Below are 17,205 nucleotides of genomic sequence, written 5' to 3'. Positions count from 1 at the left end.
CGGGCCAGTCCTGTCTTCAGGGCTCAGCTTGGGGCCCTCCCAGGGCTCCCCAGTCCTGGGCTGCACCACTAGGCCTGCCCTCACCGGCTGGGCGCGCCTGCCAACCTCTGACACCCCGTCTCTTCCCAGGAACCCTGCTACGCCTTGCTGCCCTGGGCAGCCGGCCCGGCTCTTCCCCGCAGCTGGCCCTCGGCACCACTGCCAGGCCCCCCTGCTGCTGCCCCTTTCTGCTCTTCGCAGGGACGCGCCTACGCCCCTCAGGCAGGGCTTAGCTCCCAGCTGTGGGACTCGCCCCATAGCACACGGGACCCGGTTAGTACCTGGGCTGGGACTCTGCCCTGTGTGGTTCTGGCACCCAGCTCCCTGGGGGCCCCAAACAGCACCTCACATGTCCCCCACCAGCTGGTCACTCGCCCTCCATGAGGCCTGGCTCCCCTATCCCAGGCAATGGCCCGAGCAGGGCCCATGGAGAGGTTTCACCTGGGTCACTTTGCCCTGTGCCCAGTGCAGTGCGAGCCTGGGCTTTCCCATGACACTGCCCATCCCGGGGAGGGCTGGACTGGAAGTTCAGTCCCCTCGGCTCCCAACCACTGCACCAAGCCCTGGGGCTCCCTCAGTGCAGCCCTGCCTTCCCCGCGCCTTTACCTGCGGGCCGGAGCCCAGCGCCCCACTGCTGGCCGGTGGCACCTCAAACTCTGCAGCTGCACAGCAGGAAGCAGGCCAGGCCCCTGAAGCAGAACCGGTCCCTGGGGCTGAGGAAAGGGCCTGGCAGCAGCTCCATGCGGTGCAGGTGTGGAGGCTGCTGGTCTCGGCAGTGGGTGGGGCAGAAGGGCCCAGGTGTTTGCAGTGAATGCAAACAAAGGTGCCCAGCTGAGAGCAGCAGCTGATTGGGACCAACGAGGTGGTGGTGGTGCCCTGGGGCCTGAGGCCTGGCTCCCTGCTGGCAAAGGACCCCCTGAAAGTAGCCTGTGCCCCCTTGCAGGCTGGCCTGGTGCAGCTGCTGTTCTCCGCTCATGCCGGCTTTCCTGCTGGCGCTCTGGCACCTCGCAGCTCTGGCAGAAGAGCTGGGGGGGACTCACATGGGAGGTGCAGCTGTGGCCAGCAGAGACCCTTGGTGGGGGCGCTACAGCGGCTCAGGACGGGAGCAGCTGTGGGGTAAGTTCTGGGACGTGCAGCCTTCCAGCAAAGCCTGCGCTGGAGACACTGCTGGGCCAGGCCAGTCCGGTCCTCGTGCCAGGCAGCCCCAGCAGGCAAACGCCGGTGCAGCCGGCTGCCGGAGCTCCCCAAAGGCCCCTTGGGCTCTGTGCTGCGAAACAGCAGCCTGGTCCCAATCCCCACCCCAGGGGGCTGGCTGCGTTCCTGGCCACAGGGCTGCGCCCGGGCAACGAGCCCCGCTGGCGCCGTGGCTGCCAGGCCGCGTGGTGCTCTCCGGCCCAGCTGTGCTCTGTCATCACCTGCTCATTAGCCGGCACAGCCCTCACCGCGGTGGGGGGCCGGCTGCCGCAGACTCGGCCCTGCTTCGCCGCTCCCCTCCGTGCCCAGCTAGGGCCTGCGGGAATCAGTGTGTGCTGAGAGCAGGGCCCCAGCCTGTGCCCGCCCCCACCGTGCCTGGCCTGGCCTGGCAGCGTCCGGCATGGGCTCCCTGGCTGCCCTTCGAAGCAGGAGGGAGGTGGGTTGGGTGTTTGGGTTCATTCCCATTGGGGCTGAGAAGCGGTGGACCCAGGAGCAGGTGCCAGGGGGCCACATTCTGTCGGCCACCTGGAGACTGGCCAACTCGCTTGCCTGCTGTCCTGCTTGTTCCACCCGGTGACCAGGGACCAAAGGAAAGAACCCAAGTGGGCACCACCCCCCGCCAGGGCGACCCTGGGCCTTAGCCCCCTCCTCTTGGGGGATTCCACAGCCGGGCTCCCTCTGGGCCGGCAGAGGCACGAGAAGCCAATTTGCTTCACCTGGTGCGCGGGGACAAAGGCTGGGCTGTTCGGCCCATCCCCTCCGCCCCCGGGTGTCCCTTGGATTGGAGCACTGTGTCTGCACAAAGGGCTTCCTGTCCGTGTTGCTCTGCTCCCCAGCTCCTGCCCGGCTGGCTCCGGCCTCGCTCCCTTCTCGCTTTGGCCGGCAGAAGGGAATTCGATGCCGTGGAAGGTGCCGGGCTGACAGGCCTGCAGGCTGGCATCTCCTGTGCGTCGTCCAAGCAGCCACAGGAGGGGAGGGGGGGGACCCGGCGCCGCAGAGCCCGGCTGCAGAGGGGAATCCAGGCATGTGGGTCTCTTTCGTATTCACGCCATGGGAGCTTGCGGCTAGTGATCGTGATTTTGACTCAAGCATAACACCCAAAGCCGAGCCTATGTCAAGCTCCCGCCTTCCACCCTGGGGGCGGCCGGTGGTCTCTACCATGGCGTCACGGGGCTGGGAATCTCCGCTGTGCCGAGGGGTGCCAGCGAGTGCCCCGGTTCCTGAGGTCCTGGACCAATCAGGCCAGCCACCGAACCGCCCAGGCCTGCAGGTCGATTCCAGACCAGCCACGGCCAGGTGGTGCCGGCGGCCATGCCCAGGAGTAACCTGCAGCCTTGGAGAACCCCGGTCTGGTCAGCCTGTCGCACTGGCAGAGAGCATGTCTGAGCCTGGGAAAGGGCCTGGCCGCCGGTCTTCCCTGTGCCCAGGGGTCTGAACAAAGCCCCCTGGCTGGGACCTGGGGCTGTGCCTGGCTGCGGCCCACGACCGAGCTGTCTGAGACAGCCCCAGGGCAACTCTGAGCAGGACGGGTACCTCGTGAGCCTCCCACCCCAGCCGCTGCCTTTTGCTTTGGGGACGATGCAACCCGACAGGCTCAGGGCTCCCTCCCTTACGAGGGCTTGCGGGCGAATCTGCGCCATGCAAGAGGCTGGGCTGGGGCTCCCCCCACAGCTGCTACTTCCCTGACTGCCCAACGGAGGACGAGCGCCGTTCACGCCTCTCGCCCATTGTCTGACCGAGGCAGCAGCGGGCAGGTGAGGGGCCAGTAAGTGCTGGTCTTCCCCGACCAGCTCCATCCCAAGCGCCAGAGCTGCCCCCAGCCCTGGCCCTGGCGGGGAAGGTGCAATCCCCATACACGACGTTGCAGCAGACACAGCCAAGCTGGCTCCAGCCCTCCCCGAGCCAACCCAGCGCCATCGCAGCAGCTGCTGCCTGTCAGACTGCAGGCGCCCTCCGCCCTGACAGCATTTACCCCATGGCTCCAGCCCCTCTCTTCCCCCGGCTCCGCCTGCCCAGCCATGAGCTGACCCAGAGCAGGGCCTGGCAGAGACGCTCTCCCAGGCTGCTGGGCTTGTCCCAGGGTGACATTTTTGCAGGATTGCAGGACTTGTCATGGCGACTCCCAGCCCCAGTCGGCTCCCAGCTGTGGGGACCCCTGGTTGGGGTGGGAACCCCCGGAGGAGGGAGCCCAGCCACCAGCCGGAGCCGTGGGGACCCCTGGGGGCGGAGCCCAGCCAGCAGCTGGAGCCGTGGGGACCCGTGGGGTTGGGGGGAGCCCAGCCAGCAGCTGGAGCCATGGGAACCCCAACTGGGGGGGACACCCCAGCAGCCCTGTGGCTAGAAGCTGGCTGGGGTGCAGGGTGCCCCAGCCTGGCAGTAGTCTCCCCGCCCCTGGGCTGCTGGTTCCCCGCACCGTGCTGGGGATCCCATGGGTGGGGCTGCCTGTCCCACAAACCCTCCACCTGGCCAGAGCAAGGGACCTGCTCTCCTGGCCTGTTCTCAGCGTTAGCCAAGGCCCCCCGCCAGTGCCTGGCTGGAGGCAGCTCTGAGCATGGCTGTGCCAGGCCCCTGCTCAGCCCCAGGAGGTGTGTGGGGCCAGACGCTGGCTTTGGGGGGCTCAGAGGGGAGGGCGCCCAAGCGACCACAGCAGCACAGCATGCGCTGGCGGCAGCTGGGTTTGCCGTCCCCTCCGCCCAGCCCGAGAGGCTTGTTCCTGTGGCCGCTTGCAGCCACACGGAGCTGAAACGCTCCCCGGTTGCTTAGCTGCCTTCCTGCGGCTGGGAAGCTTCCCGGTAAACACCAGCTGGCAGGGTGGGGGGCTGGGGCAGAGCTCCTCGGGGGGAGCCCAGCGGCCTGGCCCTGGGGCCCAGTGACTTGGCATGGGGCGTGCCTTGCAGAGCTGCTGCTGGAGGTGGGTAGCAGCAGGGAGCGGAGCTGGGCTGTGCAGCGGCTGGCTGGCTGGGCCCAGCTCCCAGGAATCGCCAGGGTCATGCAAACTAGACCAGACGGGTGCAGAGCAGCCCGCACCAGACCCCTGACCTTTTCCGGCTCTGGGCTGTTAATGTGTTACCAGAGCCGCTGATAACAGCCAAATCCCCACCACTTCCCTTGTCCGCTGGGCTGGGGGCAGGTCGCTCGCGGACGGCCATGCAGCGGCGCTTGTGTGGTGCCTGCTTGCTGCCGGGGTTCGCTCTGCACCACGCGCTGGCTGCAGGCGACTGGGAGCTGCTCGGAGCTGGGGGGTTGGAAGAGGGGCTCCAGAGAGCCAGGGGGCCCTGCCACCTCGCCCCGGCACGGTGGTTAGAGCCGGGGCCCTGGGGCGTGTGGGTGGCCTGGCCAGGGCCGCGGCTGGTTAACGATTTCCAAGCGCACAGAAAACAAAGCAGTGCCGTTCCGTGTGGGCCGGAGAAGGGAGCACGGGGCTGGCCCAGCCCCACCTCCTAGGGCGCCTTCAGTTCTGCTCCCCGACCTTCCCTCCCCCCCGGGTTACTCAGTAACCTGGAGGTGTCTCTGAGCCGCTAACAGCTCAGCTTGCACTGGGAGTGAGCCAGCAGCCATGGGCCGCCCCTTCCTGCAGGGCTGGGAGAGGAACAGGGCCGTGGGAGGCCCTCGGGTGGGTGATAAGCGCCTTCACCCCTGCGGGCCGTTAGCTCATGCTTCAGAGGTACCTGCTCTGAGCTCCAGAGCTCCCAGGTTTCAGCCTGTGAGCCGGCCCTCAGCTTCAGCCACCAGGGCGGGGGTTCAGGACCCCCCTGGCCCGGGACGGGCTGCAGCCCTGGCGGCCCTGGGTGCTGGGGGAATCCAGAGTGGGCTGGATGCTGTACGAGCTGGGTGCCAGACAGGGGCTGCCCAGCCCCATCCTCAGCTCTGCCAAGTCTGCACCCCAAAGGCTGAGCTAGCCCCCGCCAGGCCCCCTTGGCTCTGCCAGCTCCTAGGACACCGGCTGCCCCTTGGCCGGCCACATGCCCAGCGCAGCCCTGCTCTGTCTCTACACAACGGTTTTCTGCCATGGTCAGACCCTGCACATGCCAGACCCCTGTAGCCTCTCACACCCACGCCCTCTGCTAAGGCTGGCGGCCCTGTGCCTGGGGCCAGCTGCTCCTGACCCGCAGGCTGCCGTGTGCCAGCAGGGTGGGTTCTGCCCCGCTGGCAGGGGGTGCTCTGGCACCGTGCCCAGAGCAGCTGGATGTGGAACAGCTGCCCCTGGCTTGTCACTGCTCCCTGGCTTGCCAAGGCTGCGTGCTGGTGGCAGCAGTGCCCTGGGAAATGCCACACGGGGAGCGGCCATCACAGGCCCCTTTGCCACCGATGGGCAACGGGCTTGGAGGCAGCAAGGCCCCTGTGGGTCCCTCCTGTGTGGTCCCAGGCCCAGCCCAGGGCTCCTGGGCACTCCTGTGACCTGGCTCTGGCCCTGCCAGCAGAGCTGGTCCTAGGGGTCATGCCCAGGGGTTGTCCACAGGCACCGGTGAGAATCTCAAGCCTGGATCCAGCAGCGTGGGGCCATTTCTGCCTAACTCCGCTCTGGCCCAGTGCCAGCTCCTGTGGAGCCTGGGGGAAGAACCCAGGAGTCCTGCACCCCAGCACGGCGGGGAAACACGTGGCCAGAGTCGGAGTCCAGCCACTCAGGGGCCCAGGGGCCAGGTAACCTGCCGCCCACCGCCTGGCTCTCAAGGAGGAAGAGGTCACAGGCTCCCAGGTGCTAAATAATTCATGACACTGCCGTCTGCTCAGCCTCCCACTTCCTGCCTGGCAGGAAAATCACTGCCGAGTGGGAAACACAATCCGGGCAGGAGAAACCTCCCTGACCTTGGGCCGTCCTTCCCCACCCCTCGGCGGCCGGACCCTCCCCTGCCCCGGGACACAGCACCCGCCCCAGCTGCTGCACCTGCCTCGCGCCTCGGCAGCCCCGGTTCGCATCCTGCCGGAGAGCCAGCAGGGGCACGAGTTTGCCAGGTCTCAGCCCGCTCCCCTGGTTGTGCGGCTCAGCCCGGCTGAGTCTCAGCTCCGCAGCGGGGGGCGCTGGAGGAGCGGGGGCACTGGCAGGGGTGCGCCAGGGCAGAAGCTGCGGGTCAGGAGTGCGGGGTAGAGCCAGAGCCAGCGTTTCCTGCATGGGGACAACTCGGCTTCCCGATGCCCAGTGTGTGCTATGCCCCGCCCTCCCCACTGCCCCCACCAGCAGCTCTGTACTGTGCTGGCCAGGGACCCACCACCACCCCAGGTCAGAAGAAACAGCTTTATTCGGCGCACACACAGCCACAAACACCGGGAAAGACAAAGGGACGTTCCTCTCCCCCAGCAGCCAACGAACATTCGCACCAACGCCCTCTGGCCCCAGCCTGCGTCCCCCGCCCCACAAAGCGCGGCTGCTGGCTCCGAGCCAGGACCCCGACGGCCGGAGACTGAGCCCCGTTCTCAAGGGCCCCAGTGAGCCCCACGCGCTGCTGCGGAGACCAGTGGGGACGCGCTCGCCCGGATGCTGGGAGAACCAGAGCAGAATCTTGGAGACCAGAGGGTTTGGCTCCGCCCACAGGACAGAGACTCCGCCCACGGCACAGAGTCCCCGCCCACCCCATACAATATACTGCCTTGCTAGGCTAACTTAAAAGGCTGCCAAGAGCCCAGGACAGCCCTGGATCCCAGTCCTGCTTCTTGCCTGTCTCCTGTGGGAAGGGAAGGGAAGGGAACGGGATAGTGCTGTCACCCCCACACGGCGGATGGGGAAACTGAGGCACGGGAGGTGTCAGGGCTAAGGTGAGCGCTGCGGCGCTCCCGGGCCTGCACTCGAAAGCCGGCCCCATGTCTCCTCCCCCACAGGCGGGACCCGGGGAGGTCTGAAATCAAGAGAATCCCCTGGGAGACGGAGCAGCCTGAGCAGCCAGCTGGCAGCACTGCCCCACTCCGCGGCAGCCGCCTGTTGCTGCTCAGGGCTTCCAGGGGTGGCTGCTCCGTCCCCGCCTGTGACCGCTGCAGCTCCTGTCTGGCTGCGCTAGCTGCCCCAAGAGCTGCACAGGTGGCATGGGGGGGGCTCTGCCGTTCCCTGGATCCCGCTGCTGGCCCCTACTTGGGAGACCCTCCGCCACCTTGGCGCAGCGACTGGGCCGGCAGCAGCTCCAACAGCAACCACCGCCCACGGCAGAACCGCTCCCTGGCAGCCACGCTGGGAACACGGCCCTGGACGCGCAGGCTTTACCCTGGGGCCACTCTGAGCCCATCGCGTGGCACTGGCCGCGTCCCCGGCCATGTAGCCCTGCACAGGCCTCTCCAAACACAGGCGGGCAGCCCCTGCCCCACAGCAGCTCAGGGCACTCCAGCGCCTGGCGGTGGGACACGAAGTGCCCTGTGGTCTCCCTTGCCAACGGGGAGCTCACCTAAGGGCAGGGCTGCAGGAGGTGAACGAGTTCAAAGCCAGGCAGAGACCCACCTGAGTCACCCCCTCCCTCCTGCAGCCTGACACGCACGTCACAGGCTCGCCACAGGAGGGAAAGGGCCCTGCTCAGGGCACGGAGAGGGCACCAGTCCCGGGACCCAGCCTCTTCCTTGCTGGGCTGCTGGGCAGGGAACGCCACCCAGCCCTGGAGGGCCCCAGCCAAGGGGCACCGGGAGGGAGTCCTGTGAGAGACGCATGGCTGGTCCCGGCTCAGCTCAGCTCCCTGCAAGCGAAGGCTCTCAGACAAGGGAGCTCACCCACCCTCCTGCGCGTAGCTCCCATCGTCAAAGCCTGCCGTGCCCTGCGGCCGGCACCACTGCTGGCCGGTTCTCCTGGTGGGGCCAGTGGCCGGACAGCAGGTGCTTTGGACAGTGAAGAGGTGGACGCTGGCCAGACCGGCACTGGGGGTTTACAGGAAGGTCCAGGCCCACGGTCAGGCCCCACGGCAGCAGTGCCTGGAGCATCCCCCGCCAGCAGGCAGCCTGCGCAGTTCAGCCGCCCGCGGAGGAGCAGCAGTGCAGCGGGGAGGATGGCCAAGCCAGCGTCTAGCCGAGGCTCCAGGGATGGCTGGGTGGGGAAGGAGCTGGTCCTCTCTCCTCTCCTGGCTGAGACCGGGCCCATTGCTGGCCTGTCCGCGGGACAGGGGGAGGCAGGTTCCCCTTGGAGGATGGGGCCAGCGGGCGATTCCCAGAACTGCAGAAGCCAGGGCGGGCGGGTGTCTCCTACCACCGGCTCTTGCTGTACGGAGTGGGAGCCTAGAGCAGAGAGGGGGGATCAGGGCTCGGCAGCAAAGGTGCGGGCCACCCCTTACACCCAGAACCGCCCGGAACTGGGGGGGCTGGAGGCAGCGACTTCCCATCCTGTCACGTGCCCATGGCCGGGCCTTGGTTGCAACGAACACGCTGGCTGCTCGGAGCCTCCAGGGATCCGCCATGCCCTGTCTGCGCCCCCCGTCGGCCCTCAGCCGAAAGGAGAGGTAAGAACACCGGGGAGGTGGCTGGGGGATGGTAGGTCCCCTGGGCAGGGGTCTGGGGGACTCAGGGGAGAGGGCCTGGCCGCCCCCCTCGGCTCGCTGCGTTCAGAGTGTGGGGTCCAGCCCACAGCCGCTGATTCCACCAGCTCTGAATTCTAAAGCCAGGGCTGGACAGGGCCGGGGAGCCAGGACTCCTGGGTTCTCTTCCAGCGTGGCTGCAACTCGCAGGGAGCGGGTGGGCTAGGCCTGTTGCTGCAGTTTCTGCATCGGAGAGCCCAGACCTCACCTCCAGCGCCTGGGAAGTGGGAAACGTCCCCCCACTGGTGCAGGAAGGAGGGTGTATGGCCAGACCTGCCCTGGGCCCTTTAAATGAAGCATGATCCATTTTGGATCCCTGCAGCCCCCCAGGTCAGCCGGGAAAGAGGGAGTTATCAGGGGCCGCAAGGACGAGTCCCAGTAAAAATACTGTCCCAGGGACTTGTGCCGGAGGTGTTTCCCCCAGGGAGTCTCCAAACACCTTCACAAAGTGGGCGGGGATCTACGCCCCATTTAACAGGCGGGGAAACTGAGGCAAGGCACGCGCGAGTCCCACAGGGAGACAGTGGCAGTAGAACCTTTCTCCACTCCCCTACTGTCAGCACCGGGCCAGGCCGCCCGCGCAGGCCCACTGCCCGTCCACACTGACCTGCACCCCCTTGCCATCCTTCTGGGCTGCTGCGTGCCGGCTCTGGGCTGCGTAGACATCCTCTGCACGCAGGGTGGAGCTGGTGCTGCCGACGGGCTGGCTGCTGGCAGTGGCCCGGGGGAGAATGATGTCGTAGCTGCCTTCGGACTGGGGCAGAACAAGCAGCAGCCAGTGAGGACGGGGCTGGTCCGCTGTGCCCAGGACCTTTTGCGCTCGCCACCTGGTCCCACCCTGCTGGGAGGGGCTCGCCAGGGACCAAGGGGGCCATCATGGGCTGTCCACCCACCTGCCCCTCTGCAATGGGACTGGGGATGCCCAGGTAGAATCCCCTGGGGCCACCTGCCCCAGCTGCCCTCTGGAACCTGGAGCAGCTCACTTCAGGGTGCTGGGGAATGGCCCTGGGCCCAGCTCATTCCCTTGGCGGGCTGATGCCCTGGCTGCGCCTGAAAAGGGGGCTGGGGTTAGCTGTCTGACGAGGGACACGCTCTGGCTGCCGTGGGAGGGGATAAAGCCTCCGCATGAATGGGCCAGGAGTTCCCGGGCAGGCTGGAGAGCCCCAGCCTGGGCCCAGGCCAGCAGCTCCGCTCACTCCCAGGGCTGCAGGTGAGCTGGGTCGGGGAGCAGCGAGTTGGGTTCTCTTCCCTCGGTGCAGCTGGCGTGGGGTGTCCCCATGGATTGTGGCCCCCCCAGCTTCCAGCAACAGCCCCTGCAGCAGGAATGGAAGCTGGACCTGGCTTAACGCTACAGGCTGCACGGCCTTCCTGGTGCAGAGCTACGGCCTGGCTGCATAAAAGCCCCTCCGCGCCCGGGAGACCCAGCCGCAGGGAGAGCACACGCGCTGCGGGTCTGACTTACCGGCCCCTTGTGCATCAGCGCCATCTCCGTGGGCTGGAACACGCTGGTCACCAGCTGCCCATTGTACCCGCTGTAAGGGGACACCGGCCGCCTGGCTGGAAAGAGAAAAACACTGGCTGAGCCACAGGTGGGTTGGGCCCCTTGCACAAGGAACGTTTGGGCCCCTCACACTCTAGGGCACAAGGAACTTTTGGTTCCTCGCACGCCAGGGCACAAGGAATGTTTGGCCCATCGCACGCTGAAGCACAAGGCACGTTTGGGCCCCGGCACGCCAGAGCACAAGGAACGTTTGGGCCCTCATATGTCAGGGCACAAGGAACGTTTGGGCCCCTCACACCCCGGGGCACAAGGCACGTTTGGGCCCTCGCACGCCGGGGCCAGAGAGACTGTGCCAGGGACCTGCGGAGGTGTGATATGGTGGCACAGCGCGGTGATGCTGGACGGGCCCTTGCCAGCTCCCCAGAACCAGCCTCCTGCACCCAGGTGGGACCAGGCAAACCCAGGTCAACGCACCAGCTGCCGGAGGCCGGCTCTGCACACTGGGAGAGACACGGCAGCCGGAGGGGGCAACTCTCCAGTACCAGTGTGACACCGGCACAGCCCGAAAGGGGACGCCCTTGCACTGGGCTAAAGGCGCCTTCTGCTGGGCCACCGCACAATGGGACTGGACTGAGCAACCCCTGCAGGTCCCATTGGCCCATTGCTCCCATCCAATCCCCCCTCCGCCAGGAACAAGCGCTACTGCCTTCAGCACCCGGGGCGGGCAGCCCTGCTCCCGCCAGCAGGAGGGCTGCTCCGCTCCCACCGATGCACGCAGAGCAGCCCTGCGGAGCAGCAGGCAGCTGTGAAGCCGCTATCTGTTTATGGGAAAACAGGACTTTAATGAGCTCGCTCCCAAGAGGCCCTGTCCCCATGGGCAGAGGCCAGAGGCAAGTCCCAGCAGCATTTAAATCATGCACCGTCCTCGCCCTCCAGCACCAGTATTCGCAAGCCAGCCGCAGTTTGTTATTGCAGGGTCACTCTGTTGCACGCTGGCTGGCTAGGAGGGGCTGCTATGCGGGGGGAAGGGGGCGTGAAACCTCGGTAACGTGCTGCTGGGCTCTGGACGGGTTCCTCGAAGGAGTTGTGTAGCACGCGCAGGGTCTCTGCCACGCTGCTGGGCTCAGCAGGAGAAGGGCAGAAGAAGCAGCAGCTCCCAGAGGAGGGAAAGTCACCGTGCTGCTGGCAACAGGCACAAGGGATCAAAGGGCTGGACTCTGCCCGCCCGAGACCAGCATGAAACGTGCCAGGCCAGCGAAGGCAGCCTGGGCGTGTTCGCTGCCTGACAAGCGGAGTCCTTATTTCAGACGGGGCGGGGCGGGCAGAGCCCAGCGCGGGGCCCTGCCGGCTGGACTGTGTCCAACGCAACCGTCTCCCCGGCACTGCGCTCTGAGCTTTGAAAATGGAGCGTCCCCTGCGCGCTGCACTGCTGTAGCAACCAGGGCCCGTCAGCGCCTGGGCCCCTGCCCCCGAGAGCCGGCCGCCTTCCATGCCCAGGTGCCCCCGGGGCTCAGGCAGCAGCAGGGCACAGGGGGTTAATTAGCAGCTACAAACAAACACGGCTGATCTCAGCCATTCCTCCGGGTACCGGTCCAGCCATGGCCTCCCGGCACAGGGGCGTAACCTTAACCCTGTCCCCTGCCAAAGCTGCACCGTCCTCCGGGCGGCCCCCGCCCTCCGGCCCTCCCAAAATCACGGAGATGGAGGTGCGGGGGCAGTGTGCCTCAATCTCTGGCGCCAAGGGCTCAATCCTGCACGGTGCTGAGAGGTGCTGTGCAGCAATGGGGCGGAGGCCACTGTGATGGGGTGGGGGGTGTGTGTGAGAGTCAGGCTGGATGTGTGTGTGTGCGTCGGGCAAAGCAGCTCCCAGCGGCTAAGCTGGCAGGTAACACCTCTGCCCTGAACACAGAGCAGGGAGGAGCCGAGCTGGGTTTGAATCAGAGTTAGAAGCTGGAGGGGAGAGGGAGCTGGAAGGAGCCAGCCTGGCGAGGGGGGAAGCTACACCCCAGAGGGGGCCCCCCTCCGGCTCCTCTCCCCAGGACGGGTTGGAATGACTGTCTCTGCCAGCTGCACTGACACCTCTGTGCTGAGCTGGGCATCTGTTGCCTCATAAACTCCCTGTTCTACCTGCTGAGCGAGAGTCACTCCTGCCTGCAGCTGGGGTGCAGAGCTCGAGGACCCCTGAACCCCATCACAGCCACCCAGTGCCATGCAGGGTTCGGCCGAGGGGACAGATCGCCACAAGGCCCCTTGCCCTGTGAAGGGCTCACAGGCTCAGCGCCCACTGGCAGCTCAGGGAAGCACGGCTCAGCGCCCAGACAGGTGTGGGCGCACACCAAGGGCGGACCCAATGCTATCCGGGATTTGCCGGGCTGGGGGATCCCCCACTCCTGCCCCCTGGCGCGAGCCCCCACCCCCGCCCCGGCAGAGGTGTGCCAAGCAAGCCCCAGCCGCCTCTCCCCCGGGCCAGGTGGTCTCCGGCCTTCCTTACCCGAGGAAGGCTCGTCCATGGAGAAGGCCTTGTTCTCCACAAACATGCTCTGGGATTTCTGCTCCTTCAGGATGGTCTCGTAGCTGATGCCCCTGGTCGGGTACAAGCCGTCCTCGTACGCCTGCTCCGGGCCCGGACGCATCATGTGGCAGAGCTCAGGGATGACGTAGAAGAAGATGAAGACGAAGGCATTGGCCACCAGGGCAACGGCCAGCGTGGGGTCGTCCCAGCTGGGGCTGCCCCTCTGCTGGTTCCCGTAGAGGAACATGATGATCCAGACCACCCAGATGGCCATGGAGAGGGAGGTGGTGAGGAGGATGAAGACGGCGTGTTTCCTCCAGTGCTGGTAGCAGCCGCACAGGGCGGGCCAGGCGGTGCCGAAGGCAACGAGCAGGAGGAACATGACGAAGATGAGCGCCATGACGAAGTCCTCGTTGGCCACGTCGCAGGGTTCGCCGGAGGCGCCGGTGCTCCGTACCACGGTGATGAGCAGCCATTCGGCGTTGATGATCATCTCCACCAGGGCCAGCAGCAGGGCCACACTGAAGGTCACCCAGGCTTGCAGCCCATGGTTCCTCCGGGCCAGGAAGTTCAGGGCCAGGGCGTGGGCCGCCAGACAGGAGAAGCAGATCCCGAAGAGGACCCCGAAGAGGAAGCGCCGCGAGGCGCAGGTGGAGAAGCTGGGCTTGACGATGAAGTCGAAGGTCAGGCCGAAGAGGCCGAAGGTGCCCAGGAGGAAGAACGCCTGCGTCCCCACCAGGCTCTTCTTCCGCCGGTCCTGCGCGAAGGGCAGGCTGGCCACCAGGACAATGGTCAGCACGAAGCTGAGGGCCAGCCCGAAGCTGGCCAACGCCTCCAGTACAACGCCCCAGGCCACCGACAGGTCGCAGAGGTTATAGTACAGCGAGGGCAGGTCCTGGCCGCAGCCAGGCGGGGAGGTCTCCTGAGCCAGGCCAGCTGGGACCCCCACGCACAGCAGCAGCAACCAGGGCGCGGCCATGCTGGGCTGGCAGGAGGGCACCGGGCGGGATTCCCAAGGAGCCTGTACAAGCAGGACAGAGGGACGTTAGCGACCTGAGCGGAGGGAGTGCGGACTCCGGGGGGCGTGGGCCTGGGAGCCAGGCTGGACTCTCACCCGCGCCGACGCTCAGCCCTCGTCGCTGCCTGCCGCGAGCTTCCCCGGCTCACCTCCCGCTCCCTGCTGGCAGCTCCAGTCCCTGAGCTCCGGCCGCTCCCACCTGCATGTATGGCTGCGGAGCTCTCTAGCGTGTCCTGCACACCCCGGCCAAGAACCGCCCGACTGCGCCTTCACTGCCCCCCGCCTCGGCCCTTCCTGCCCCAAGAGCGATTCCTCTCTGCCACTCGCTGGGACCGCTGGGATGCACCCGCCTCCTCGCCTGCCAGGTGCCCAGCCTCACCCCGCCCCTGCAGTGCCACCGCAGCCCTCTTCCAACGCAAGAGCTGTGACGTCCACACAATCGGTCCCTTTGCTGGCCAGCCCCGCCCGGCCCCCTGGAATGTTCCAGCCAGCTGGACTGCTACCGGGGCCTTGGCACCCCTTAGTTCCAGCCCTGGCTGGGTTCGCACCCTGCCCCCCCCCACCTGTGACTTGCCAGCTGGGTGCCACATCTCCAAAGCCAAGCAGGGCTGGCCCAGGAGACCCAGAGCCCGGTTGGTGAGTCGCCAGGGCGGGGGTCAAGGCCCAGACTTCTTGGCCAAGCCACTACCAAGGTCCAGCCACTATAGAAAATACCCTGAACCCAACGATCCATCAAAGGCGCCGGGCAGTCTACACTGGGCCCGCGGGGGAAAGAACCCCAGCAGCCGGAGAGCCGGAGTGCAGCCGGTGGGGGGACTGTGCTTGCCATGGCGGAGAATCACAGCCCCGCTGTCCGGGCCAAATCTCAGTCTGGGACAGCACCTTCCTACCTCCCCTGCCCCTGCGCCGCAGCTGGATACAGTGCGCGGGTAGTCGGCTGCTCTCGCTCCTCCCCAGAGGTGGCTGCTGGGTTCATTCTCCTCAGCACAGCCCCGGAGAGGTGGCAACCATCTGTCCCCGGAGAACGGGGCATGTGATGACTGCTGGGGCCCAGGTCTGAGACCTTCCTCCCGCTCCCACCCTGCACCCATCCAAAGGGAGATTCCTCTCCCCCATGCTGCGAGAACAGTCCAGGCCCCCCCTCCACTGGTTCTGCTTTCCGCCCCCGGCTGCTGGGTGAGGCTCAGTGAGACACGCATCAAGAGCAGGTCGCATCTCCTGGGCGGAGTGCAAAACAGCCCTGTTCTCAGGGGGGTACATTGCTCCTGCTGCCTCCCCCATTCCAGGCACCTCACTTTCCCCGGGCCGCATCACCATCTCCCCCCCAGCCAGGGGGCCAGGTGTGGCTGCAGGATCCACCCTGGATGGCCCAGGTGTGGGATGTCCATGGAACACCTCTCATCCTCCTGCACTCGCTCCCTCCCAGGGAGCGTCTGTAGCCCTCTGCTCAGGTGGGGAAACTGAGGCCCAGGCGAAATTCGCCACTCACAGGCCACACAACTAGCTGTGGTGGAGCTGGGAATAGAAGCCAGCAGCCCTGAGTACCAGCCCCCAGCCGGGGAGCGAACCCAGGACTCAGCACCCAGCCCCAGGCTCCAGGCACAGAACACCAGCTCCTCCCTGAGCCGGGAAGTGAGCTTAGGAGCTGTGACTCCCAGCCTCCCCCGTCCACTAGCCCCCTGGCCCCCCCAGAGCCGTGGAAGGAACCCAGGAGTCCTGCTCCCCTGCTCTAACCACCAGCCCCCCCAGGGAAGGAACCCTAGAGTCCCGGCTCCCAGTTTTCCACCCCCCTCTCCCAGCACTAATCACGAGCCCCCAGCTCCCCTCCCAGAGCCTTGAGAGACCCCCGGAGTCCCGGCTGCCACCCCCCGCTCTAACCACCAGCCCCCTCACTCCCGCGGGGAAGGAACTCAGGAGTCCTGGCTCCCAGCCCCCCGCCAGGGAAAGACCCCCGGAGTCCCGGCTGCCGCCCCACGCTCTAACCACCAGCCCCCTCCCCCCCACGGGGAAGGAACCCAGGAGTCCTGGCTCCCAGCCCCCCGCCAGGGAAAGACCCCCGAAGTCCCGGCTGCCGCCCCACGCTCTAACCACCAGCCCCCTCCCCCCCACGGGGAAGGAACCCAGGAGTCCTGGCTCCCAGCCCCCGCCAGTGAAAGACCGCCGGAGTCCCGGCTGACGCCCCCCGCTCTAACCACCAGCCCTCCCCCTTCCCCCCGCTGGGAAGGAACCCAGGAGTCCTGGCTCCCAGCCCCCCGCCAGGGAAAGACCCCCGGAGTCCCGGCTGCCGCCGCACGCTCTAACTACCCCCCCGCCGCGGGGAAGGAACCCAGGAGTCCCGCTCCAACTACCAGCCCCCCCGGCGAAGGAACCCAGGAGTCGCGGCTCCCAGTTTTCCACCCCTCCCCCGGCACTAACCACGAGCCCCCAGCTCCGCTCCCAGAGCCTGGAGAGACCCCGCAGTCCCGGCTGCCCCCCCGGCCCGTGGCGGGCCCGAGAACTCCCGGCCGGGTGCGGGGCCGCCGGGGCGCGCTGCGAAGCCCCGGAGCTGCCCACGTGGGGCGGGGGGCGGCCGAGCTCCTACCTGGGCGGCGATCGGCGGCCTGGCCCGGCGCTGATCTCGGACCCCTGCGGCGGGGCTGCTCCAGGCTCCCGCTGGGCGGCCCGGCCCGGCCCCTCCCGGGCTGCAGCCAGCGAGCGCCGCGCCGCGCCCGCCTGCCCGCCCTGGCGCAAACTTCCCGGCTGCCGCGCGGGGCTTCCCGGTCCGAGGCGCCCAACGGGGGGGGGGCTGCAGGCGGCACCAGGGGGCTGCGCCGCCCCCCAGACCTCACTCGCTAGCTGCCCCCCCCCGGTGCCCCTCCTGGCACCCCGCCCCCTGGGGCGCGTCCCTGGTCGGGCCGGCTCATTCCCCCTCCACGTGGGTGACGAGTTGTGTCCGGCTGGCAGCTCCCCACAGCGGGGGGGTGGCAATCATGGGGCGAGGGGGAGTCAGAGCGCCAGAGGCCTTGGGGGTGGGGGACACAGGCAGCCCCAAGCACGTCTGGCACAACCCAGCTTAGCGCCTCCGCCCAGGGCTGGCACCCACAGGGTTGTTCTACCCCCCAGAGAGCCCCTGCGTGGAGTGACAGCACGGGCCTGGCATGGGGTGGGGGGATCCCTGGCTCCGGGGGGTGGGCGAGGCACAGCCGGGGGCGGGGGTACACCTAACCCAGGGCAGCGGGAGATGGGAGGAGGTGCGGAGTCTCTGAAATAGAGGGGCACCTGAGGGAAGTCACAGTGGGGGAACGGAGGGACCCCCTTCGTACAAGGATCCCAGGAGCTGTGGGCCCCATCTGACCTCAGGTGGATGACGCCGGCACCCGCACCTGAATCGTCATCTCCCCCCTGTCCTAACCCCTCTCCTGTGGCTCCCTCCTTCCATGCTGCGATCCGCCAGCATCGTCCACAGGAAACCGCCAAACACAAG

At 67.4% G+C, this 17,205-nt stretch overlaps 1 protein-coding gene across 3 annotated transcripts; it reads right to left on the bottom strand.

The window, feature by feature from the left end:
* Positions 1-6,452: 6,452 nt before the first annotated feature.
* Positions 6,453-16,541, bottom strand: GPRC5C (G protein-coupled receptor class C group 5 member C). 3 transcript variants are annotated; one of them, XM_075014375.1, is made up of 5 exons: positions 16,324-16,541; positions 12,704-13,745; positions 10,174-10,268; positions 9,319-9,465; positions 6,453-8,415 (listed from the first exon to the last, which is right to left on the bottom strand). In XM_075014375.1, exons 2-5 carry the CDS (start codon positions 13,701-13,703, stop codon positions 8,383-8,385), a joined length of 1,275 nt encoding a protein of 424 aa, XP_074870476.1. In that variant the 5' UTR covers positions 13,704-13,745; positions 16,324-16,541; the 3' UTR covers positions 6,453-8,382. The 3 variants fall into 3 exon arrangements, with proteins under 3 accessions (XP_074870476.1, XP_074870478.1, XP_074870477.1); XM_075014377.1 differs by lacking the exon at positions 16,324-16,541 and adding an exon at positions 16,158-16,271; XM_075014376.1 differs by lacking the exon at positions 16,324-16,541 and adding an exon at positions 13,839-13,990.
* Between the last annotated feature and the right edge of the window lie 664 nt (positions 16,542-17,205).

This window comes from Carettochelys insculpta, chromosome 20, assembly GCF_033958435.1.
Source record: "Carettochelys insculpta isolate YL-2023 chromosome 20, ASM3395843v1, whole genome shotgun sequence".
Lineage (NCBI taxonomy): Eukaryota > Metazoa > Chordata > Testudines > Carettochelyidae > Carettochelys > Carettochelys insculpta.
The sequence above is the reverse complement of the archived record's forward strand: the minus strand, read 5'-3'. Positions and strand labels throughout refer to the sequence as shown.